General features: G+C 35.8%; 3 protein-coding genes across 5 annotated transcripts; 1 reads left to right on the plus strand and 2 right to left on the minus strand.

Moving 5' to 3' along the window:
• LOC306874951 (uncharacterized protein) lies at nucleotides 1-2,869 on the minus strand. The gene is made up of 5 exons (XM_079425290.1): nucleotides 2,736-2,869; nucleotides 1,935-2,330; nucleotides 1,484-1,549; nucleotides 867-974; nucleotides 1-687 (listed from the first exon to the last, which is right to left on the minus strand). Exons 1-5 carry the CDS (start codon nucleotides 2,782-2,784, stop codon nucleotides 644-646), a joined length of 663 nt encoding a protein of 220 aa, XP_079281416.1. The 5' UTR covers nucleotides 2,785-2,869; the 3' UTR covers nucleotides 1-643.
• A 1,058-nt stretch (nucleotides 2,870-3,927) lies between these two features.
• Nucleotides 3,928-8,434, plus strand: LOC306874916 (SLAM family member 9-like). Of its 2 annotated transcripts, XM_079425247.1 has the most exons (6): nucleotides 3,928-4,112; nucleotides 4,488-4,814; nucleotides 5,092-5,391; nucleotides 6,887-7,006; nucleotides 7,568-7,650; nucleotides 7,980-8,434. In XM_079425247.1, the coding sequence occupies exons 1-6, from the start codon at nucleotides 4,064-4,066 to the stop codon at nucleotides 8,031-8,033; spliced, it is 933 nt and encodes a 310-aa protein (XP_079281373.1). In that variant the 5' UTR covers nucleotides 3,928-4,063; the 3' UTR covers nucleotides 8,034-8,434. The 2 variants fall into 2 exon arrangements, with proteins under 2 accessions (XP_079281373.1, XP_079281372.1); XM_079425246.1 differs by lacking the exon at nucleotides 7,980-8,434 and having other exon boundaries at nucleotides 7,568-7,857.
• A 12,408-nt stretch (nucleotides 8,435-20,842) lies between these two features.
• Nucleotides 20,843-24,046, minus strand: LOC306874950 (uncharacterized protein). 2 transcript variants are annotated; one of them, XM_079425288.1, is made up of 5 exons: nucleotides 23,783-24,046; nucleotides 21,707-22,105; nucleotides 21,249-21,320; nucleotides 20,988-21,104; nucleotides 20,843-20,893 (listed from the first exon to the last, which is right to left on the minus strand). In XM_079425288.1, exons 1-5 carry the CDS (start codon nucleotides 23,826-23,828, stop codon nucleotides 20,844-20,846), a joined length of 684 nt encoding a protein of 227 aa, XP_079281414.1. In that variant the 5' UTR covers nucleotides 23,829-24,046; the 3' UTR covers nucleotide 20,843. The 2 variants fall into 2 exon arrangements, with proteins under 2 accessions (XP_079281414.1, XP_079281415.1); XM_079425289.1 differs by lacking the exon at nucleotides 23,783-24,046 and adding an exon at nucleotides 22,533-22,740.
• Between the last annotated feature and the right edge of the window lie 342 nt (nucleotides 24,047-24,388).

Consider the following 24,388-nt stretch of genomic DNA (forward strand, 5'->3'; position numbering starts at 1 on the left):
GGCAGGCAATCCCCTTTGACATAAAACATACTTGAAATCCCCTGAGATTTCGAACAAGTTACTTCAAAAGTAAAAAGTGTCCTGTGCATATTTATAATAACTGTATCATTCAAGTATTTAGTCATTTATTTATTTTTTTAAACAAACAAAAAAATGACAAAAGTCACTTTCCAGATCCTTAACCTCCTCTGTTGAGCTATTATGAAAAATTATCTTATTCTGATATTATTCTTATAATAACTCCTGTAATAAAGTGCTTGTAATGCTCATCTGCTGATTTTAATGAAAAAAAACATTTGCTAAATGACTGAATGTAAATATATACTCTAGATCAGTGTACAGTGAGCATCACATTTAACAGGTGACCTATTAATAATTAATATTAGCTGCACATGTTTTAATGCCCAGACTTTGGACTGTACTTCATCCCTACTTCATATGAGCAGAACAAAATCAAAAACAGTTATTATATCAAAATCGAAGTTAAAAACAGTTAAAATCGGACAAAAACAGCACATCTGTCATCTATCAGCGAATCAGATTCTGTTAAAAACTGCCATTACGATGATTTTGTCGTCCTTGCAGGAAAAATCAAACAGATCTCAGTGTGATGTAACATCAGTTTTCAGTACAGTATCTTTCCTCATATGGATATTGGTCCTTCATACTTGTTTTCCTCCCTTTCTGCTGTGAAAAAAATTAAAATGTCACACATGCACACAATTAAATGATGAAGGTCATTATCAGGAAATCTTTGAAATGTTGCAACTTCCTAATCTGAATAAAGTATTCCAGAGAGCCAAATAATAATTTTGCATAAAGCACATGATGTTTCCCTCTCATAGTATCTGCATGTAACAACTCACCATTTCTGCAGAACTTGCAGCGAGAGTAAATCACACCAGCAGCGGCTACAACAGTCACCAGCAGCAGAACAGCAGCACATATTACAGCAGCTGAAGACAGACCTGAATCTGCAGATAAAGAGAGACAGTCATGTGTGTGAGAGAATATGACTGTGTTTATATTCCATATAAGTCCAAAATCCTCATCCCTAAAACAATAGGGATTATTCCATAATGGAATAGTTTATGAAAGGTGAACTCATGATAAAATTGTTGCATATACATCATCGTGTACTTTAAATGTGTTTAAACAGCTGCCATGTTTCTGTTTGTCTTTCCGGTATCATAATAGTCATGGTTTGTTGAAACACGTTCGGAGGGAGCATGTTATTGGCTTCCCATGACTACGGTCTTAAACAGTGTAAATTATTATAAGCAGCAGGTGTTCAGGATGAAGTTTGCCAAATTTCATTTTTTGAAATGCAGTATTTTGTGTTCAAATGAAATGTATATTTTTGAAACGGTAAAATCATTTTGAGTGAACCATAAGGTTAGCTCCACTTAAGAACAATACATTTATAAATATACTGAACTACATTTTGTGCAGTGTATAAGAGATAAAAAGGGTGAAAATATACCCAAGTCAAACTCCCTCTTCTCCATACGGGACCCTTCATCGGTTTTGACTTGATCAGACAGAGCAGCTGGAGTAAAAATGAAGAAATACAAAAGAACACATTGACATTATATTGATGTTAACAAAAATCTGTTCACTTGTATATCTGCAGGAAAAACATTCTCCAATGCCATAATGTTAGGTTACCATAAAAATGTTGTAAAATGCCATTTACTAACATACAACTTCAATAACATCCATCCAAACTTTTTCTAATCCACTTGTGTTATGCAGGATCTCAGGATTTCAGTGATGTCATATAATCAGAAATGCTGTTTTTATGTTGATGAACCATTACATTTAAAGCATGCCAATAAAGTTACATATGTTTTTATATTATCCCTATCTTTCTATTATAATAGAAAAAAATGCCAATTAATTTTCCAATACTTAATTAACATTGAGTAACTCACCATTTACAATCATATTGAAGGTTTTTATGGTATCATCATGACTGGTGCTGATTTTTTGGGTGATTTTTGTACTGTCACATTTGCGGTTTCTGTTTAAACTTTGTCTTTTGCCTGAACTCTCACTTCTGATGAGCTCTGCTTCATAACGTCCAGCATGTTCAGTTGTGATGTTTGTGATGATCAGAGATCCAGTCTTATAGTCCACCTTCAGTCTGTCTCTGAATCTCCCGCCTTCACCGTCATATAAACAGCTCGTATTGGGATGTCCATTGATCAGAGCCATGCGAGTGTCTTCAAAATACCACAGCATCTTGTCATGTTCTTTTTTAGTGATATCAGTGTATAGAGTGACTGTATCTCCCTCCATCACTGTCACCACATCATCACCAAACACACCTGAAAACACAAATACATAGTTAGTAAATAATGTTTACTTAATATAATTTCAATGAAGTGTTATGAATAAAACAGTAAGCATGATTCAGTTCATAATCTGTTAAACTTTAAATTATTAAGCAATCATTTAAGATAGGCTATTTCTCCTTATAGCTATATAAACTTTTTGGCATCAAGGGTTCTTAAATATGTTATGTTATTATGTTGATGAGCCATTAAATTAACAGCATGCCACTGAACCATTTTTCCCTGGAGAAATTTGGCATAAAAACGAAAGAACTATTGGGGTACAAATACAGCGACAAATACAATCCAAGATACGGTTTTCGAAGTTGATAATGTGAAATTGCCATTTTCCATCGCTGAAAATCCAAAGCGTTGAGGTTACAAATTTAAACGTCTTACCTTGAATGAGCAAAACGAACAGAGTGAGCAAAAAACAGCATCCCATCATGTCAGCGGCTGTGTTTGTTAGAATTAATTCCAAATGCTGCTCCGTTGATCCTTTGTTTTCGTCTTATGTCCGAGTTTTTGCATCTTAATTTTGCCTATGCAAATGTGATGCACTGAGAAGAGATCCAGGCAGACGAAGTCTTTCCGTAATAGTGTAGTTGATTAAAAATCAATTATCATAAGTATAAGTGATACTGATTACAGATGATTAAGTGTTAAAATATGAAAATTAAAGAAAAAGATTCAAATGGATACCAAGCGTCGTATTCGTATGCTGGAACACTTCCGTGCAAATAAAACATTATGCATAAAGAATAAGTTTCCAACATCCTGTCCAACATAAATGGAAAATAACAAGGTGTACATTTATGTGTCAGATGAAGGAAAGAAATACATAAGAGCAATACTTCAGTGGAACATGTGTAAGGGCGTAGTTTGTAGTTTTGGTTTCTTTGGGTGGGGGCAAAGAAATGGACCCGTAATACTACAGAGACTTGCTTCACACACTACTAGTCTCACATATTTCCCACCATTTACCTGGAAAACATGAGCCTCTAGTTTTAGTAGGGCACTCGTGGTTCACACGCGTTACTCTCGCACTCAAACTCAGCGAGAGTGCAGTTCCACAACCCACCACGCAGTTTCACCGCCACTGATGTACACTGAGACTGCAATTATTATTATTATTTTTTTTAAACTAAGCACACACTGTGTGTTTAATATTACACATAATATATAGCCTACTTCTCCGTCTACATGTCTGGAGTATAATACTACTCATTGCGCAACAAGCGCATTTTTAGTTGAAATGCAGTGATGAATCCCTCACTAATTTTGGGGAAACAAATGACACTGACAGGATTCAAGACACTGACAGGATTCGTACCATTCATGCATCATTCATGAACTCTTAAGTTTACTGACTTTCATTTTGAACCTTAAACATAACACAGTGCAATATATAATTCCAAATACAGGTAAAACCTGTGGAGTATCCTGCACATTAACAAAGTGCAATTGTGCCCTATCTGTAGAGTGAAAGATTGAAAGAAAAGATACAGAAAAATTGTGATCCACTGATAATTGTGTTAAAGTTTTCTGCTAGTAAGAACAGTAAAGCTAGAGAATGTTTTGTCATAGGCCTATGTGGTCACAGTGCTCTTTCAGTGAAGGGTGGTCAGATCCTGTTGGGTTGGGGGAGGATTCACACAGATTGATATCTCACTTCTGTCCTGTCTAGTCTGTTTTCAGCTGTTATAATAGTACAGTGCTTAAAGAAAATGGGTCATGTCGTGATTTTGTTCTGCTTGTTTTTGTGCAAACTGGCTGGTAAGTAATAAATGTATGTATGTTATATATATATATATATATATATATATATATGTGTGTGTGTGTGTGTGTGTGTGTGTGTGTGTACTTATTGATTTAGTTCATGCTTTAGAGTAAATTTGCTATTATTTTCAGATATTCTGAAATTGAACAAGTATTTACAATATAGTTTGGATTCAGATCTATCATCACATAATAATTTAAGGACAGATTCAGATTCTCTCAATTTTACTTTGAGTTATTTTTTTATTTCCTGTGTGGTGCTGTTTTGTGTTCTTCATTTCGCTTCTAAATAATTACAACATTCTGATCCAAGTAAAGTAAACCAACATAAAGTTAATATCCCTTAATATGTGACAACTCTCTGTTCTTCAGGTGTGTTTGCTGATACAGATGAAGTGGAGTCAGTGTCAGTGCTGGAGGGAGATTCAGTCTCTCTAAACTCTGGTCTTACTGAAATGATGGATGATGATGTGATTCGGTGGCGGTTTGGAGATAACAAGACTTTAATAGCTCAAATTGATGTAATAGAAGACAGCATGACTGTATTTGATGATGTTCTTGATGGGAGATTCAGAGACAGACTGAAGCTGGACGATCAAACTGGATCTCTGATCATCACAAACACCAGAACTGAACACACTGGACTCTATAAACTACAGACCAACAGCGTGATCAAGAATTTTAGTCTTACAGTATATGGCGAGTTTTTTACGTTGTTATAATTCTAGTATATCCTTATTAAATTTTAATCTTGAAAGTATCTTGAGAGTCAAATTTATGTTTGACTTTTCAGAATACTTAAATTTTTAATGATTATTATGAAGTTGGCATCTCAAATTAAAGAAAACAACTGTAATCACAATAGTCTATTGTTTGTGAATAACATCACAAACTCTCCCTCAATACATTAAACACCATCAAAAACAGCCCTCTTATTCAAAAATATTATTTAATCTGATTTTATTCATGTTTTCAGCTCGTCTGCCTGTTCCTGTTATCAGCAGTAACTCTTCACGCTGTTCTTCTTCATCATCATCATCATCATCATATTGTTCATTGTTGTGTTCAGTGGTGAATGTGAGTCATGTGACTCTCTCCTGGTACAAAGGAAACAGTTTATTGTCCAGCATCAGTGTGTCTGATCTCAGCATCAGTCTCTCTCTACCTCTGGAGGTGGAATATCAGGATAAAAACACCTACAGCTGTGTGCTCAACAATCCCATCAGCAACCAGACCAGACACCTGAACATCAGTCAGCTCTGTCAACCATGTGCAGGTGAGATTAGCATTTATTTACTCATCTCAGTCTACTGGTCATGTGCTGAAAGGATTGATCAATTTACCCTCATACACAAAAATTCAGAGGGTGAAATACAGCCAGTCTCAATGAGAAGTTTGGTAGATTTTGATATGAAGATTCGTATAGTTGGCCAATAGTTGTGCTTCAATACATTCAGCTACACTAAACAACACACAGTGTGTTTGTATTTACTCAGCCACTTCTTTATACCTGAACTTGTCCATAAAAAGGGCTGTATTAAAAACGAGCTGCTTGGAAAGTTGTTAGCTGTGAGACAGAACTAAGAATAAGGTGTAATTTATTAATGTATTAACTAACATGAACAAACAATGAAGAATGCATTTATTACACTATTTATTAAGGTTAGCCAATAAAAATACAGTTGTTCATGTTAGTTCACAGTGCATTAACTAATGTTAACACACACAACTTGTGATTGTAATAATACATTAGTAAAGCTGAAATTAACATTAAGATTAATAAATGCTGTAGAAGTATTGTTCATTCTTAGTTCATGTTCACTAATGTTGTTAACTAATGATAACTAATGAACCTTATTGTAAAGTGTTACCAATGATAGGCCAAAAACAGTTGATTAGCATTCATTCGTTACCTAGTCCACAATCTGGAATATATGTGGCTTTTACACACTCTTCACATTCGGACCTACTTTCTCTGACTTTGCCTGTTAAATTTGACTATGCAAATGTGTATGTAAACGTTACTTTGTGTTAATGGTGGAGTAGATAAGAAGGCAGGCAAAGAGACAGATCTAAATGCAAGAGGGTATTATTTTTTAAACTCACTGGCAAAACAAGAACCAAGAAACAAGGACTGTGGGGAACAGAAACACATTGACATTCAACAACTGAAAAAGCGGAAACGCAAGGGCTATATAAACACAAATGAGGCTCACCTGGGGGAGTCAATCACCTGAGAAAAAACTACAAACATGGCACTCAAGACAGGAAGTAACACAAAAGTCCTAACAAGACATAGGGAACATGTGACAGTTGATATTAGAGTTTACTTATATTTACTGAATTGATTATAATGACCAGAGCTGATTTCAGTGATTAGACAATAGATCAGAATCGTTACATTCTGTTTCTTTATAAATGCAGACTACCAATAGTTTTTGTTTCCTAACCATTATAGCGAACATCTGTCAAATTCACAATCAGAAACTGAATCAAAAGCATAAAGTAAATTATGGTGTCAACAAGTAAAGCAGCAACAACTGAGAGGGATGTTCATGTATCAATGTACCAATGTTCACGGTGTGTGTGTGTGTGTGTGTGTGTGTGTGCATTTGTTCACTACTCACTGCTGTGTGTGTGCACTTGGATGGGTTAAACGCAGAGCACCAATTTCGAGTATGGGTCACCATACTTGACAATACATCACGACGACAATAGGTCAGACTGACAATTTCACTCACACTAATGTTTGTCTCTCTCTATCATTACAGGCTCTGGATCTCTGATAGCGCTGGTCTTTGTTGCTGCTACTTCTGGATCTCTGTTGATTGTGGCTGCATTTGGGATATTTCTCATGTGCAGGAAATATCTGGAAAAAACTGATCAAAAAGGCAAGTTGTTTGGCTGTTATCTATAAAGTGACATTGGACAACGCTCTATACACGTCTAGCTCAGAAAAACAAATTTTGCATTTCTCAAAATGCATTAAAACACACTGGAAATACAGAAACAAGACAGAAATCCAATTCTGCATTAATTTAATGATACAATAACTCAGAAACATAATCCTACAAGTGTAAAGATGCAGCACTCAGTTGGTATTCACATTAAAATGTGTAGAATTACATGGCATTTTACTTCAGCTTCAACTTATTACATTTCATCATACCATAAAAAATTTTAAAATTACTTTAGCATTTGACTTACATGATTTATAAATTATCTCGAATGTCTGTAAGAAATTCAAATGGAATTCATTTGTTAAAGCCATTAAAACCATGTAATGCAGCATTATTAAACATGTTCATATTGCACAATTAATTAACCATTAAATATGTGCATTAATATTTTAACTTTGACAGCCCAATAATAACAACACGTATGTTGTGAAGAACTAGATCTAGTTAAGATTGAGTTGTTGTTGTTTAATGCATCTTTTATGTTTCAAACAGTTCTGACTCCTGAAGAGATCACTTACATTGAGCCAACATTCAACACCAGAAAAGTCCATAAAACAGTAAGATTTATTCCAAAGGTATGCTGTTCATCTCTATATCAATTTAGCAGTCAGTCAAACTTATATTGTTGTTTTTTTAAGGTTAAGTCACCTCAAAATTATTTGCACTTTTTTCTGTCAGTGGAACATACTGTCCTGGGCTGAATTTTCCAAAAGCATTATTAGCCTAACTAGATTTTAAAGACAGTTTACAGTATTTCAGTTCTCAACCTGATCACTGTAAGTAAAAAAAAAGAAAAAGATAGCCTATCTAAACTCACCCTGAATCTCAAATCTAACTGCAGTTAGATAAATATATATATATATATATATATATATATATATTAATTTTTTTATTTTTTTTACAGAATGAGGAAGAGGAAGCTCAAGTAGAATATGCACCAGTCGCCATGAGAAGATAAAATATACCAGACCTGCAAAATCCTGTGAGAACCATTACAACTTCAAGTTCTTTAAAACTTGTAGATGAGTTTTGGGGTTGTTGACAATCACTACACACGTAGTATAGCCTACCTAAAGTCCTGTTTACACCAGCAGTGACTAAAACTGCCTTTCTGCTCTCTGAAAAATGTCGATGGACCTGCATGCAGAATTTTTGGACCTATTTTGAGCTTTGAAATATTTACTGAATACTGTGAATTCAGACATACTACTTTTGTCACAGAGCAGCGAAGTAGGCTACGCGATTTTGGACGCAGCCATTCAGCTCCACAAATACATGTTTTTATGCCAGTAAAAAGTCTTCTCTTGTAACCTAATCTTAATGTACCATGTTTATCAAAATAAAACACATTATAGACACAATTTCTTGGTATTTAAATAGTAGCCTATAGACTTATACTGAACTATATTCTTGACCAAACAGAGGTTGCATTAAAGGGGTCCTATTATGCTCTTTTACAAAGTCTTGATTTTGTTTTGGGGGTGTACTAGAACATGCTCTCATGCTTGGTGGTTCGAAAATTGCATTATTTTTCACATAATTTACATTAATACAATACCTTTCTCCCCGGCCTGACACAAATGGCTCGATTAGTTCCGGGTTTGATGAAGGCCCGTCTTCCGAGGAACGAAATGTGTTGTGATTGGTTAGCTGTCCCAGTGCGTTGTGATTGGTAAACAGTTTAGACTGTGTTTCAGTATTGCCCCGCCCCTTGCCAAAACAGCAAGTTCGTCAATATTGCCATATCAATTCAGACCTCGAGAATATTGAACAAGAGGATCGTGCAGAACCTTTGCATGCACGGATATTGCAAGACATATTAAAGTGGTAATGATGTTGTTGTTTTTGGCTAAATCACGTTTTAGATGGGATGCCAACAACAGCTTAAAAATAACTGCATTGACTACAGATAAGTTCAACAGTAATATGTATTATGTTTATTGTTCTTTGATTCTAACATTATAACATGAATTGTACTGAAACGGTTATACAGTTGAATCTATATAGTCCCACAGATTTACACTATTTGTGGCGGCATATATATCCAAATTAATTCTCTACCAGCAGGAGGCGCTGTTGGAGCAGAAGAGCTCAAGGTTTCCACGGTAACGCTGCACACAAAACAGAGCTCTGCTCAGCTGCTTTATCAGACATTATATGCAAGATTAAATGAAAATGACATCCCACATTTTCTGAAAACAGTTGTTTTCCATCAGAAATACAGTGATATAAAAACACCCGCACTGGGTTTCGATTTTTGAAACGTGCAGAGCTCAACCAAGTGTTCTCCCCACCCTCTGACCAGTCGAATTTCAGTGGGCAGGATTTAAAATTTGTGATGTCACAAAACAACTGTAGTCCAAACGAGCCGTTCGTTGTAGTTCTTGAAAAGGGATTTTTAAAAAACGAAATATCTCCGTTTGGAGTGGACTTTGAGATTTGTAACTTTGTAGATAGTTTTATGCCCAAACATACACACTACACACTGACTAAAATTCAAAAAGTGAAAAAGCATAATAGGACCCCTTTAAGCAGTAGGAGTACTGAATTAGAAGTGTATCTGTGGCTACATGAAAAAACATCTGTGTATTTGACACATAGGTATATAATCTACTTCATCTTTGATAAAGTAACCCACGCAAAAACCGTGCTAACGTCACTACGGAAAACAGAAAGCATTTAACTTCAGGTCTCTGTTTTTAATTCCTCCCACAACTGCAAGCAGCAAATCTCACCTTTCGGTTAAATGAGATGAAATATCAAAATCGATACTTACACATATGCATGTCTCTCCATGACCTCATAATTCACACTGTTAAATGCCGAATAAGCAGTGTTAGCTTCACTAGTTGTCTTAGCTCCTGCAAGAGAAGTTATTTCTGAGAAGACAACGTGTTCTTGACGTCACACTTTTTTTCATAAAGGTCATATCCTGTTTATTTTTTGTCGATCTCAGGGGGTCGTTTTAAGAATAAGTGCAATTTTTGTGGACGTGTAGTGTGATAATGAGTCATAATGCCATTACGCTTGTCTTACCTGGAAAAACACAAGTCTATTTTAACAGCCTCCAAAGGAAAGAAAAAGATGTAACACTGGAATAGCTGTCAATGTGGAAAGATAATTACACCTTTTAAGAACCATCTAGCCATGTTAACCAGACAAATCTTGACACTTGGCATTTTATTAGTTAGAAAGCATACACACCACAGGCTTTTATTGATAATTATAGAGCCTTCTAGTGTCCAAAATTAGACCATCGGGAACAATAAAAGCATTTTACAGACAGGGTGCACTAAATACATCATACAGTAGAGCCAGCGAAGTCCTAATGAGAAACATGATGAAAGCCTTGATTTTTTATGGATTGAGAAGCATGTGAATCATTTAGTCTCAAAACCATCCGAACCATATTGTCAACCAGATTGACCAATTCATTGTGAAGGTGCCATTCATCAACAGTCAGCATATGAAATGCAACAATGGTGACATGCTTCATGCTGCATTTATTTCAGTTGATTTCATTTAAGGCAGTTTTAGTTATTGTTTCTGTTTTGTTTAGGTATTGTTTCTCATTCCTTCAGTGATTCTGCTTGTTAACATCTGGGCTGCGTTCAGCCCCGAAAAAACGGTGCAAAACGTTTATTAAACGGAAACGGTGGTGCGTTGAACACCCTGTTCTGATGACGCAAGTGTTGCAACAATGGAAGCTGAGAAGGCCACTCTGTGTTCTTTTTGAAGAATTTTCAGAGCTTGATGATATCGGTATAAATACATGTTTAATACAGCAAAATACGCTCGATGTTACAGTCACTGCCGTCCAGAATAAAAGAGAACATCCCAATCGAGTGAAGGGATTTGTGGGAACTGTGGTTAATTATTGTGATCCAACATTTGCCTCGTATTTCAGGATGAAAAGTCAAAAAATTCAAGTGAAGGATAATCCACTTCTTACCTCCGAGACTGTGTTATGATGACCTTATATGACCATTCAACATATTATAATATATGACCTTATTTTATTGTGAGTATTAGGCTTATCATTATTGCTGATCACTGCTGTTGTGCTGTGATATTGTAATATTTACCATTATATAATCAGAGGAGCATAGAAACGTTTATGAAAGTGTCACTCCACAATACAATAGCAAAATATATAAATATGTATAGTATTTGTTATGTTACATTAATCAATGTCTAGCACACCTTCCTAAGGAAAGGATATGGACCAGAAGACTACATGATATTTAGACAGACTTAAAGAAGTTCCAGATTTATACTTGTGCTCTTATTATTTCAGTTATTTTGCCTTTAAGGTAAATAAGCATGTGCAAACAATATACTTGTTCTTGTGAACATATTTTGATTACATTAACTTACAAATTCATCATCATCATCATGTTGATATGCTATGTTACTATAAAACTCTTACAACAAACATGTCTTCTAATATCTTCAGTTGTTTGCGCATACCTAGCTTCAGCGGACACATATTAAAGGACTTCACTTAGACCCATTGTGCGATCTGTCTCTTTAATACCGCGTGGTTTATACACATTGCTGCTGATTGGGCTGACTTTGACACACCCACCAAACAAGAGAAAACAAAAATAAAAAATTATAACAATTTGCACTGTTTATCACACTAGTGTGCTTTCATTTTTAAACAGGAAGTTTGATTTTAAGTGCTTTTATTTTGTACAAAATTGCACAAAGTCACACTTGTCAAAAATAGCCGGCCATCGAAAGTCAATGGGGAAGAATGAAAGTAAGAGAAACAAGTCTTAGTCTTGCCAAGCCTGTTTACCTGTTGTTTGATTATTGCGCTTGTGTTTTTGGATTGCCCTTTTGTCTTGCCTTTCGGACTCTGTTTGCTCCTGTTTGGATTACTGTTCTCAGATTACCCCTATTGTCAAGCCCTTTGGATCGATGACCCACGCATGCTCTCAGAATACTCTTGTGTCTTGCCCTCAACATATCTATCTACTGATGTTCGACCCTGCCTGTGTTTGACCATGTTTTAAGCTTGCAAATGGATCCGTACGCTTCATGTCTCGTTGGCTCCGTTACAGATTGAATGAGGCATTTATATAGCGCTTTCATTGTGTATAGCTGTACACCCAAAGCTCTTATCATATAGGGATCTCTCTTCAACCTGCACCAAATGGTAACTCTCTCCCTCTCTCTCTCTCTCTCTGTCTCTCACTCTAACACACACAAATGCTCAACCTGCCTATTTGCCTGCATTGACTTCAAAATAATATTTTCTTTCATGACATATTCTAGACAAAACATTATGACAATAGGTTTTGAGGCTTTCATGTTCTCACAGAGTACTGGTGCTGTTTTTTTTGTGATCTTCCCCATTCACTTGCAATGGCCGGCCATTTTTGACAAGTGCAATTTTGTACAAAATAAAAGCATTTAAAAGCAAACTTCCTGATTACACATTAAAGCGCACTAGTGTGATAAACAGTGCAAATTTGGATATTTTTTTGTTTAATATTGTGAAAAAAAATTTTTTTCACTCAAAACGAGGTACCTACTCTCAGATAAATGAGGCCTACAATTAATCAGATGCAAATAGAAACACAAAACCAGTCCTAAATGAAAGAAAACAAGTTGACAAAAAGAATGAGCCCAATATTTGGCGATAATATAGCATAATGAGAGATTTATAAGCAATTGTTTAGAGCCTGGTCATTTTTGACTTGAATCACCACAAGTGTGACTAAAACCCACAAAAAATTACAAAAATTCTCAAATAAATTCTGAGAAGTACTTCTACACTGTGTGAACAAAGTCAGTAAGTTTGAGACCAATGCGATAACGTTAACTAGTATTTTCAGGAAAAGAAAATCAGGTCAAGTTGACCCAAACACAACCAGAGGGTTAAGACCCCAAAAAACCACAACACAGGGAACCAAGATAGTGACTGAGTGAACAGGGATTAAATAGGCAGAGACTGATGAGGTAACAATCAGGTATGATGGGTCAGGGGTTATGGGAAATGAAGTCCGTGACTGAATAGCAGAGGCAAAGTGCCTTCTGATGGCTGTCCTGGGCACACCAGCTGGAGATTATGACAGTTATATTGACACACATCTGATATTTTCTTAACTGTTTCCGACTGTAATTTCCACAAGAATACTTGTCAAGACACGCATTTTGACAACTGTCTGTATATTTGCACAAGAAGACGTGAAAGATAACGTAATTTACTACTCATGTGCAGTCTGAGAAGAGTTTGTCCATGTGCGAGTGCATCAGGTACTTGCAAGTACAGTAGTCAGTAGTCTTTCACGGTGTCTTGCACTTGAATGGCTTAAATGGTCCACTTGAATGTTTAAACGTGAAAATTAGGAACTTTCTTGAGCTCTCTTTATTTAAAGCAGCAGGAAAACCGTGAGAAATCTACTAAAAGGCTATTAAAACATATTATTATTAGTGGTTTATTACTATGAACTTACTGTGAGCTGTTACTGGCTTCTTATTATTATTATTATTAAGTTGGCTTGAAAAAAGCCAACTACTGAAATGCTATTTATAATTATTGTGATCACGTTGGCTTGAGAAAGCATCATTGACAAATATTTTATCCTGTAAAATCATTACCGCCGCTCCCTATGCACATAGTGCGTGTGATCGCGAATTCGAAAGTGAAAGTAAAAAGCAAGCACACATTCAAAAGCGTTTTCAATCCCCTGATATTGATGTACCTCCCTGATGCCCGAAAATTATACACAATATATTTACCCAACAATATAATTCTGAGACAACACAAAAGCATTGAATCTTTTTGTCACCACGTCCCTTTAGGGGCTCTCTGAAATGCATCATTTCTTTCCGAAAACAGTATTTGGGTTCGGGGACATCCCTAGACTTGTTTGACTCGGGGGAGCAAATAGTCATCACTAATTACCTTCACCACCTTCCAGCCACAAATGTCAAGCACCCTAACAACCCAAAAGTAAAGAAACATGGGGGACAAGAGACAAGGGACATGTAATGATGTAAAGAACTGCCTGGCTGCCTAGCTGTGTGTTTCCCTGAAAATAATTACACACCTCACAACATTCATCAGCCAGAGACTTACCAGTGACAGAAACACTAAATGTTTTTATGTTGTCACCAATGTTGATAAGTTTTTTGATGATTTTTGTGCCGTCACACTTGCTGTTTCGTTTCAAGCTGTGGCAGCAATTTAGGGGCCAAGCACTACAGAAACAAGCCTCAGAGTCATTAACGCATCATGCCATCAAATTTGTTGAGATGGTATACGTAAATAATTTTGTCTATTGGCACAAAATCCAAAAGTTTGCCAGCATAGTTTAAAGATGATCAGATTTGAGTTTTGTGAAAATCAGGCCAACGGTCTAGGAGGAGTTAAAAAAAAATCTAAATGGCTGACAGGAAGCTTGGCCAACTATGGCAATATTGCTGTCTATGTTCTTAGTGTGACCAAATGAATCTACTGAGACCAGTTTCATGACAACATGACAAAATTAATCAAAATCTATTGACATTTTTTGATTACAAAATTTGACCACATAACATAAAATTTGACCACAAGGTGGTACAGTCTCAAAACTTTCTGAGAACATTCAGGGCATGGTGCAGATGGCACCAAAGCATTCATAAAATATTGCATTTTATGTCATAACGTTGTATTGCATTTAAAAGCAATTTCATGTTTTGTTCAATTATAGCACCACCAAGAGGCACAATCCCACAACTTGTTTTATGTGTCCTCATGCATATGTGCGCCAAACTGGGTGAAAATATCTCATTTTGTTTTGGAGTTATAGACACTTATTTCTATGAGAACATAAAAATTTTATTTATTTTTTTGCCACTTATTATCAAAATTTTGATATCTGGCCATCACCGTATAGTCAAAAACCTATGTTTTTGAATGTCCTATGGAGTTTTTGTCTCAATCAGACTAACGTTTTGAAGATATTCGAAAAAGTTGTTTATATGCTATATCACAACGTTGCACAAACCATAAGGTAAAACCCCTCATGTTTGGTATTGTTGGATTTGGCAAGGGTTCAGGAATCTAAGGAGATGACTCCCATGATAATAAGTCAACCGCATCCAAAATTATAAGCATGTGAATATTTGATTTCACAACTATGTGGCGCTGGCTTGAACGTTTACAGGCTACTTCAGGGCATCGTGCTGATGGCCCATGCTGAGTTTCGTAAAATTATGCTAATGTGTTTATAAAATGCAGCTTTGTAGTACAAAATTCAAAATGGCCAACGGCACAAATGGTGCAGTACTGAAAGCTTGCAGTACTGAATCTAATGAGACAGATTTTATGGTTTTGGGCAAACTGTTCAGAAGTTATAAGCAAAAACAGCCATTTTTTCATATCTCCTGACCACTAGGTGGCTATGTGCCGAAACTATGCCGGTGCCTCAGGTTATGGCTGTTATAACTCACACCAACTTTTGGTCTGAATAAGACAGAGCATTGGTGAGCTTTTCATCTAATTTGTTGATGATGTGTGTACATTTTGGTGAAAATTGAATGAAGAATCTAGGAATTTTTTTTTTTTTTTTTTTTTAAAGTAGGTTTTTTTGAAAAAAAAAAAATTGGCGGAAAAATTCTTATGATGGAAAATTACATCATGCTGAAAATGGAATCAGCATGAGCAGGAATCAGAGGGGGGGAAATGTTTCTAGCCCTTACAGTTCAAAATGTATTAGCATAAACATGGGTGAAATTTTGGACACATTTTAAATCATATATATTAATGACTTCAAATAATGAATAAAACACAAAAATAACAAATACATTAAATTATAAATTAAAATGCCCCACAGACAAGACCGCGGGAATCAGATAAGCCCTTTACACAATCTGACATGGCTGGGGTTGGAATTGAACTGCTGGTTCGTTTGGCCAGAGGAGAACTGGCCCACTGACTGAGTCTGGTTTCTCCCAAGGTTTTTTTCTCCATTCTGTCACAGAGGGAGTTTTGGTTCCTTGCCGCTGTCGCCTCTGGCTTGCTCAGTTGGGGACACTTCATTTCGAGCGATTATCATCGATTTGATTTCACAGATACTATTTACAGAAAATGACAACACTGAATTCAATAATGAAATGCCTTTAACTGAAAATTGAGCGTTTAATCGTGGTATACATTACTGACACTCTATCCTCTAGTTTGATACTGTTAAGTGCTTTGACACAATCTGTATTGTTAAAAGCGCTATATAAATAAAGGTGACTTGACTTGACTTAACATATGGTGGCGCTAGAGAGTTTCAGTTAGAGATGCCACATTTGCTGGGTTAATGTTGAGACTGTCTTCTGTCATTTCATAACTTTCATAACCAAAAAAGTGCTTTTATGGGCCACCAGACACCCAGAGTGGAAGAAAAGAAGAAGAAAAGGAAGAAAACTAAATTACAACAGGTGCCATAGTACCTTCGATGCTTGTCCCTAATTATATTATAAATGCAAGTGAATCTGTATTATTTGATTATTTTATGTGTCAAATAATGTATGTGATTGTTTAATCATTACTAGTGTAAATGCTGTGGCTTATTTTTTTTAAATAGTTAGTCATTAGTCATAATTTCCTGCAATAAGTCTGTCTGATATAAGTTTAACATTTAAACGTGATGTAATTTAATGTGCAGCAAATGTATTTTGAAGTTAAAATATTAGGCACGAGATTACATCATAGTTGCCCAACAAACTGCTGATGAACAGATGCTTGCCGATGCTCTGCAGTGCTGCATTAATAGTTGTCATTATTCATGTGTAAAGCCAAAAGAATTTTAATGTGGACTTTTATGACACTTTCCAGGATTCAAGGACCTTTTTTCATGACAAGCGGCCAACGAGTTCTTATGGCATGAACCAGACATGCTAAATGAATAAACGCCATGTTAAGGAACCAACGTTGACGTGAAATTAAGCGCTTAAAGAAGAAAGGATTGTAAAAGCAGTCTTTGACTTACCATCAATGAGAAACACAAACAGAGTGACGACAAAATAGATTCCCATTATTTTATCGGGTGTTCACCTGCATGATAATCAACGCAAAAAACATTAAGAAATAGAAACACAAAGTAAAGAATAAAGGGCACATATTACGTGATGGTTACATTGTTCCTGGTTACATGATAGTGCTAGTAACCCAGGGTGATGTGTGTTTTAAATTCCAAAGGTGGGATAGATAAGATCTTGACAATGCAGTAATGATCAGTCATGATTATAGTTGAATATGTTGGAGTTCTTAGCTCTGCTAAAAAAAAAAATATCTTAAACCAACAGCTTGTTTGCTGGTATCTGGTCTGTTTGCTACTTTTAAAGGAGTTTGAGCACTTATCAGCTGGTTAGTCAGGGGGGCCATCTACACCAGACTAAACCTGTGAAGACCATTTATTAGGGATGTTATGCATGAAACAAAGACGAAAGTGCATATATCGAGTATGCAGCAATTAAAGTTCCGTATGGAGACTTGTATAATTTCTCAGCAAATCACTTGATAGATGGTAAAGTTAAGTTTTGTTCTGTTTTAAACTGGCACATGTGTCTAGGAACCATTGAAAGGGAAGTGGTGTGTGGCCAAGTATGGTGACCCATACTCAGAATTTGCGCTCTGCATTTAACCCATCCAAGTGCACACACACAGTAGTGAACACACACCTGGAGCAGTGGGCAGCCAATGCTGCGGCGCCCGGGGAGCAGTTGGGGGTTCGGTGCCTTGCTCAAGGGTCTCCCCCTCAGTCGTGGTATTGAAGGTGGAGAGAGTGTTGGTCTATGCAGGTTATTTCATCTTCTTAACAATCACAAGCATTTGTTATATAATTTCAGCAAGAATACAAGCAGTTTATTTGTAAATAAATAGTAATAAAGTAAAAAGAAAAAAAATTTTATTTTCAATAGTCACTACAGTAAATACCGCCACCTAGTGGTTCACTCAAAACGGGGCACAAAGTCACTTTACAGAAGCTTCGCTCCAGAAACATTCAGTGTTAGGGGTAACACAGTTCCAGGTAACGTGAGGTACATAATCAGATTACATTTTTAATGTAAAACATTACTTTTAAATTTACAAAAAAAAAATCATAGTTACTTTTTCAAATAAGTTTGTTTTCCCATTTATTGACTGACATCTCTCCTTTCCCCATGTTGAAAGAAATTGGGAGTGAGGTCCAGAGGATTTCATTCAGTCTGAGGCTTATTCATTTCACTTTTGGCATCAAAGGGCCTTTCCATAAAAAGTAACTAAGTAACACAATTAGTTACTTTTTATGGAGGAACACAATACTGTAACGCATTTGCTCTGCTGAGACCTTCAGCAAACAACTAAAGACTAGTCTCCTCCAAAAACACTAATAAGTGAATAAAGATATCAATCATAAGGGTCCAAGTGTCTAGTGATGTGGTTTTTACTAAATCCATCTTGAATCTTCGGTGATAGTTAGGGTTTCATGAAACAGGTTACAGCAACACACTGTGTCAAAAGGGACAACTGACTTCGAATTAAATCATGCCCTCTAACGTTTTGGCTGAAAGAGATAAAATCCTCATAAAATCCTCTTCATTTAGATTTTTTCTTTATTTTATTTTTTTCTGCTGCAAGATATGTAATGTATGTGTGGACAAATTTAGATGAATATGAAGATATAATTTGCAACTCAAAACTTTTTTAATGCATTTAATTTATTTATTTCTATATTATATTATATAATATAATATTAATTATATTTCTACTGAGTTGCCAATATTTATATTTGTATAATTTATTTCTGTATTTTAAGCATTACTTGTAATTAAATCATGTAATATTTCGAATGAATGAATCAATATACACGTACAATGAAATTAGGATAGCTTCCCCTCAGCATAATCTACATAGTGCACATTCAACAAACACATAAATCACACATATACATACTTAATGTTACAACTTTCAAAAAGAGCAAGTAGAGATTATATTGAACAGTAAGTGTATATTAATTATATTAAGTGTGTAAGTCTCCCCAAGGAAAAAAGACAAAACAAAAATAAAATAAAAAGTTGTATTGCACAATAAATTTTATGATGTATAAAACTATTTCAGCACCCTAATACTACCAACAGATGAATGCATTTTTTATAATTCAGAGTAATAGAAAGTGAAAGACAAAGAATGACCAAAATACCTGATATTTTGTTTTTTGTGACTAACTAACGAATTCAAAATCTATAACCACAATAACATATTACTTAACAATTAGTTAAAAGTTCTGTCCCTCAACAAGTATATATATATATATATATATATATAGGGGAAAACAAAGAATGTTATATTATATTGTGTTGTATTTTTATGGTTTTACTCAAGGACCGAGGGGGGAAAATTATTTGGTTAGGTTTCCAAAGTTATGATCCAAAATGCAAAATCACCTTCTTATAGCGCAGTATCAGACAGATGTGCGTCTGGGCTGAGTGGCGGTGCACGACTGGGATCATCCTGCCAAGTTTATGATCTCTGATGTGTCAGGGAAAAACAGGGATTCAATTGCAAGTTCAACTCATTAAAGTATCAGAACACAAAACTCAGCCAGGATAGGAGGCCAGGGGTCGTAAATCAGGGCAAAGAATGGAGACAGGAAGAGGGAATCAGTCCAATCAAGCCTCCAGTCACTCCACGAGGCAGAGAGGGCAAGGCGTAGAGAGAACAGCGCACAGAGTCCCAGTGTCAGTGCTGACGCAACGTCAGGGTGGGGAGAGCACAGCGCACAGGCTCCCAGAGTCTGTACTAGCACAACGTCAGGGTGGAGATTTCCCCGTTGAGCGTGCAGAGAGGTGCAGGAGTGGAGAAGCCACTAAAAACAGCTGGAACTGAGAACGAGAGGCAGAGAGGGGACAGAAGAGAAATTAAACTGAAAACACTAAACTGAATTCACTAAACTGAATAGGACAAAACACGACTAAACCAAAAGTAGGTCACAAGCGAAGCATAGCATGTTCACACCACAACGGTCAGGCACCAGACTACACACGAGGGGAACTTAAGTAGAAGGAGAATAGATGGATAAACTAGTCACAGTTTAATGAGATAACGATGGCGAGGGGAACCACGAAGACAACGAGCACATGGCAAACAGTCAAACAAAACTCATGTGATCTCAACAACAAACACGTACAAAAAGAGACACATAACCTGCTGATCAGACCGGAGTCATGACATGATGCCAATACTTTAAGGGAAGGAAGAAAAAGAAGAAGAAATAAAGACAATAAAGAGGCTAATTATGACTAAGATCATAACTATTTTTGGCTGATCCTATTGAGATCCTCTTAGACAACACAATCTCTCTCTTTCTGTAAGAAAACAATAATTCACAGAAGGAAAGGAGAGAAAACTGAACAGTGTTTACATTTAGGCTATATAGAAAATCATCACATCTGTTATTAATCATTTAATAAGATTCGCTTTAAAATATTTATTTTCCATTAGGATGACTTTGCTGAAAATTCCATTAATTCAGTGGTCATATATAATAAATATGTACTGAATAGGTGTCTCTATTGCATCTTGGAGATATTGCTATGGATCTAGGTTGTGTTTATATGGCATGCCTCATCTTTTAACCATATCCAATTGTTTTGTCACCTAAATTCACTTAAGACACAACTTGAATTTTATATTTTATATATAAGTATCTGTTTGGAAGAGGCTCAGAACGGATGCAAAAAAAATCTGATCTTGTCTGGATTTTTTTAATATGTCATTTGCACCAATAGCTATCTTACCTCATACTGGGACTTTCAACAGATGCTCAGATGAGTTTTTCTTCATGTCTTCTGTTAAAAAAAAAATCACAGACAATTAAACAATAATTTTGCTTAATAAAGATGATGTTTTTCTCTCACAATAGTATCTGTAGGTTATACTTGCCCTTATTAGAGCTCCTGCGATGACAGCAAATCACACCAAGAACAGCTACAACCACCAGCATAACAACACCAACACCAGCACATAGTCCCACTATAAGAGCTAAAGAAGGTACTGAATCTAGAACAGAGAAGACAGACAGTTCAAAAGACAATTCACTGCATAAATGATACACTAACGTCAGCACAGTCACACATGTATAACTAATATATGGTCGAATCTATTGTAAATAAACAGAAAAGGAATGGATGGATAAAAACATACTTTTTTCAGACTCTTGTTCCTTCTCCATATTGAACGATTCGTCAATGATTTTGTCCGGACCAGACAGAGAGGCTGGAAAACACAATGGCATAACAACACAATGAAAAAGCATGCAATTTATTATTTTAGATTTGTATTTATTTATTTATTTTTAAAGGCAGCTCTTTTTATTTGTAGCAGCAGGAAAACCTTTCCAAACAGGGACGAAACAGTGTCGACCAATTATAATCTACTAAATATCATCAGTGTCTACTGAAAAAGACTGAAGAGTATCAGTCTGTTCTCGTCAGTCAGAAATGCGGAAATTAAATTTGTGCAAAAAACCTGTTATGACATTGTTGTTCTATAAACAAGGAGAGAGGTTGAACTGGTTTGAAAGTCATTGTTTAGGCAGGTCACCTTCTGACAATTCATGAACAGTCATCGAAAAGTGCTGCAGATGACACTGAGTGACTTACCAGTGACAGAAACACTGAATGTTTTTATGGTGTCGCCAATGTTGGTAATTTTTTTGATGATTTTTGTGCCGTCACACTTGCTGTTTCGGTTTAAGCTGTGGCTGGTTCCTGAGCTTTTGCTTTGGATGAAATTTGCTTCATAGCGTCCAGCGTGTTCAGGTCTGATGTTTGTGATGTTCAGAGATCCAGTGTCATAGTCCACCTCCAGTCTGCCTTTGAATATTTCACCGTCACCATAGTACACACAACTCTTACTAGCTTCTCCATTGATCAGTGCAATCAGAGTGTTGTTAAAATACCACAGCATCTTGTCATGTTGTTGTTTGGTAACACCAGAGTACAAAGGGACTGCATCTCCCTCCATCACTGACATTGTTACCACATCATCACCAACCACACCTGAAGACAAATACAAATAATAATAACTTATGTGCGTGTGTGCATTTGACATGGAAATGAACACCACACCAATGAGAAATCAATTTGCATGAGATCTTAGATAATAAAGATCTCTATGGTGGAGAAATATATAGTTAAAGCAAGTTATACGTTAAAGCAAGATGTACTTATATTTGACAGCGATTATATGAAACAACAAACGAGAATATCCAGTGACTAAAACTATTTTTTTTATATATATATAAAATTTGGCCATTTGAGCTGAATGTTTTATACAACATGTTGCCATTTTACATTAAGAATATGAGAGCATGTGTACATATTTTAAAAATAAATATAAAGCAAATTTCTAAAAAATAGTTCAAACGTACAGAAAAATTCAACTGTTTGCATAAAATAGAAAGGGATACAAAGTCAAACGGCTTACCATAAACGAGAAACACAAACAGAGCAAGGACAAAATAGATTCCCATTATTTTAACTGCTGTTCACCTGATAAACCGAAGAATTAAGAAACAGAGACACTCAAAGAAATATAAAGAATAAAGGGCTCGTATTACATAATGTTTGTTCCTGGTTAGACCATATAGCTAGCTATAGTGATCCAGTGTGATGATGTGTGCTTTTCCAAAGGCGGGGCATAACAACTGACTAATAGCCTAGAGATCTCCACAAGGAAGTTAATAAATCATGATTAGCTGAAGATGTTGTTAATTCTGCGGAAAAACATCTACCAACCTTGTTTGTTGGTTTTAGCTAGTGGGCAGTGATTATCAACTGAAAATTGACTTTTTCTTTTTCTAGCAGATGTAATTTTTAACATACAGGCCCATACAGGTTTTTTTTATATATATATATATATATATATATATATATATAAAAGTAGAAAAATCTTTATTGACAAATTAAACATAACATACTGCTTTGAAAACGTGTAGGCTACTCCTCACATTTCAAGCAACTAGACTGTGCCAGTTTATTTCGAGTAAAGATCCGACAAGGAAATTAAGTGACGAACAAAAAACGAAACCTAGTTTGGCCTCGACCACGTGATTTACAAAGAAACGATACCAGCCTCGCCTTTTCAAAGTAGGCTAACCTATATATTCACTGGAGTCTCTGTTTCATTTCATTCCTCTAAAAGCACCAAACAGACCATGCATTTCAGGCGTTATGGCTGTTGTAAATTTTCCCGTTACAACATTATAGTTGCGCACATACAGCCTATATATATATATGTGTGTGTGTGTGTGTGTGTGTGTATATATATATATATATATAAAGTGTATGCTCAATAGGACAATGTGTATGCTTGCAGAAGGAGGTTTAAAACAGAACAGAGTCTGAATCTCTTTCACGGAAGCTCATCAAAAGACAATGTGCGAACTTAAAACTATTGCAGTGGACTAAATTACGATGCAATTCCCAGAGTAACTTTATCCTGTGAATGTTTACATCTATAGCCTACATTTGGATTTTTATTTTTTCCAAAGCAACGAGACATTTCTCGCATGCAAGGTACAGATTTTCAATTCATGCATTTTTTTTTCTACGTGAACATGAATGTATTTGCTATAGAAAGCCTGTCAGATTGACATATACTTTCTACAGCTGCATTCCTACTGCATAGACCAATGCAGTCAAAGCAGATATTGAAATTACAGTTAAATGACTTACCATCAAAAAGAAAAACAAGCAGAGTAAGTACAAAGCAGCGTCCCATTGTTTTAATTGTTATTCCCTGGTGAATAATTTCAACAGAGTTTGAATTTATTTCCTTCTTTTCTGATAGAATATGGAGGTCCCTTTTTAAAAAATCGGTGTAAAGATAAAGGGGAAAAGCAAGAAAAGAAAAAGAAAAAAAAAGAACACGTATTACATATTGCCTCTGAAATCCTACAAGAAAGCGATACCAGGTGTGCTTTTATTCCTACAGTCTGTAGGCGGGGCGGGCAGAGTGTTATAAGCCTCAGTCATTTTAAAAGATCAGCCACAATTCTAAGTGAATCACACTGAATCACGTTCTTGGTGAAAAATATATTAAAACCATCTAATCTTGTTTTCTGGGTGTCTGTTTGGTGCTTTATTTGATCACTTATCAGTTAGCATGACATATACCCCATAGAAAAAAAATATTTGAAAACGAAACATACGTAACATAGCTATGGTGCATATATTGGATATAGGCTATTGACGTTTCGCAAGTTTAGTGGCATGTTCTCAGTAAATCATGTGACCAGATAAGATTCGTTTCTTTTGAAATTGGCCTATGAGAATGCTCCC

The sequence above is a fragment of the Barbus barbus genome, assembly GCF_936440315.1.
Source record: "Barbus barbus genome assembly, chromosome: 9".
In the NCBI taxonomy this organism is placed as follows: Eukaryota; Metazoa; Chordata; class Actinopteri; order Cypriniformes; family Cyprinidae; genus Barbus; species Barbus barbus.

Excerpts from the sequence above, each read along its gene's own strand:
- LOC306874916 (XM_079425246.1), top strand. The coding sequence starts at position 4,064 with ATGGGTCATGTCGTGATTTTGTTCTGCTTGTTTTTGTGCAAACTGGCT. Across the intron at positions 5,392-6,886 it reads GCTCTGTCAACCATGTGCAG|GCTCTGGATCTCTGATAGCG; the intron begins GTGAGATTAGCA and ends CTATCATTACAG. Across the intron at positions 7,007-7,567 it reads GGAAAAAACTGATCAAAAAG|TTCTGACTCCTGAAGAGATC; the intron begins GCAAGTTGTTTG and ends TGTTTCAAACAG.
- LOC306874951 (XM_079425290.1), bottom strand. The coding sequence starts at position 2,784 with ATGATGGGATGCTGTTTTTTGCTCACTCTGTTCGTTTTGCTCATTCAA. Across the intron at positions 2,331-2,735 it reads GTTCGTTTTGCTCATTCAAG|GTGTGTTTGGTGATGATGTG; the intron begins GTAAGACGTTTA and ends TTGTGTTTTCAG. Across the intron at positions 688-866 it reads CTGCAAGTTCTGCAGAAATG|CAGAAAGGGAGGAAAACAAG; the intron begins GTGAGTTGTTAC and ends TTTTTTTCACAG.
- LOC306874950 (XM_079425288.1), bottom strand. The coding sequence starts at position 23,828 with ATGGGACGCTGCTTTGTACTTACTCTGCTTGTTTTTCTTTTTGATG. Across the intron at positions 22,106-23,782 it reads GCTTGTTTTTCTTTTTGATG|GTGTGGTTGGTGATGATGTG; the intron begins GTAAGTCATTTA and ends ATTTGTCTTCAG. Across the intron at positions 20,894-20,987 it reads TCGCAGGAGCTCTAATAAGG|AAGACATGAAGAAAAACTCA; the intron begins GCAAGTATAACC and ends TTTTTTTAACAG.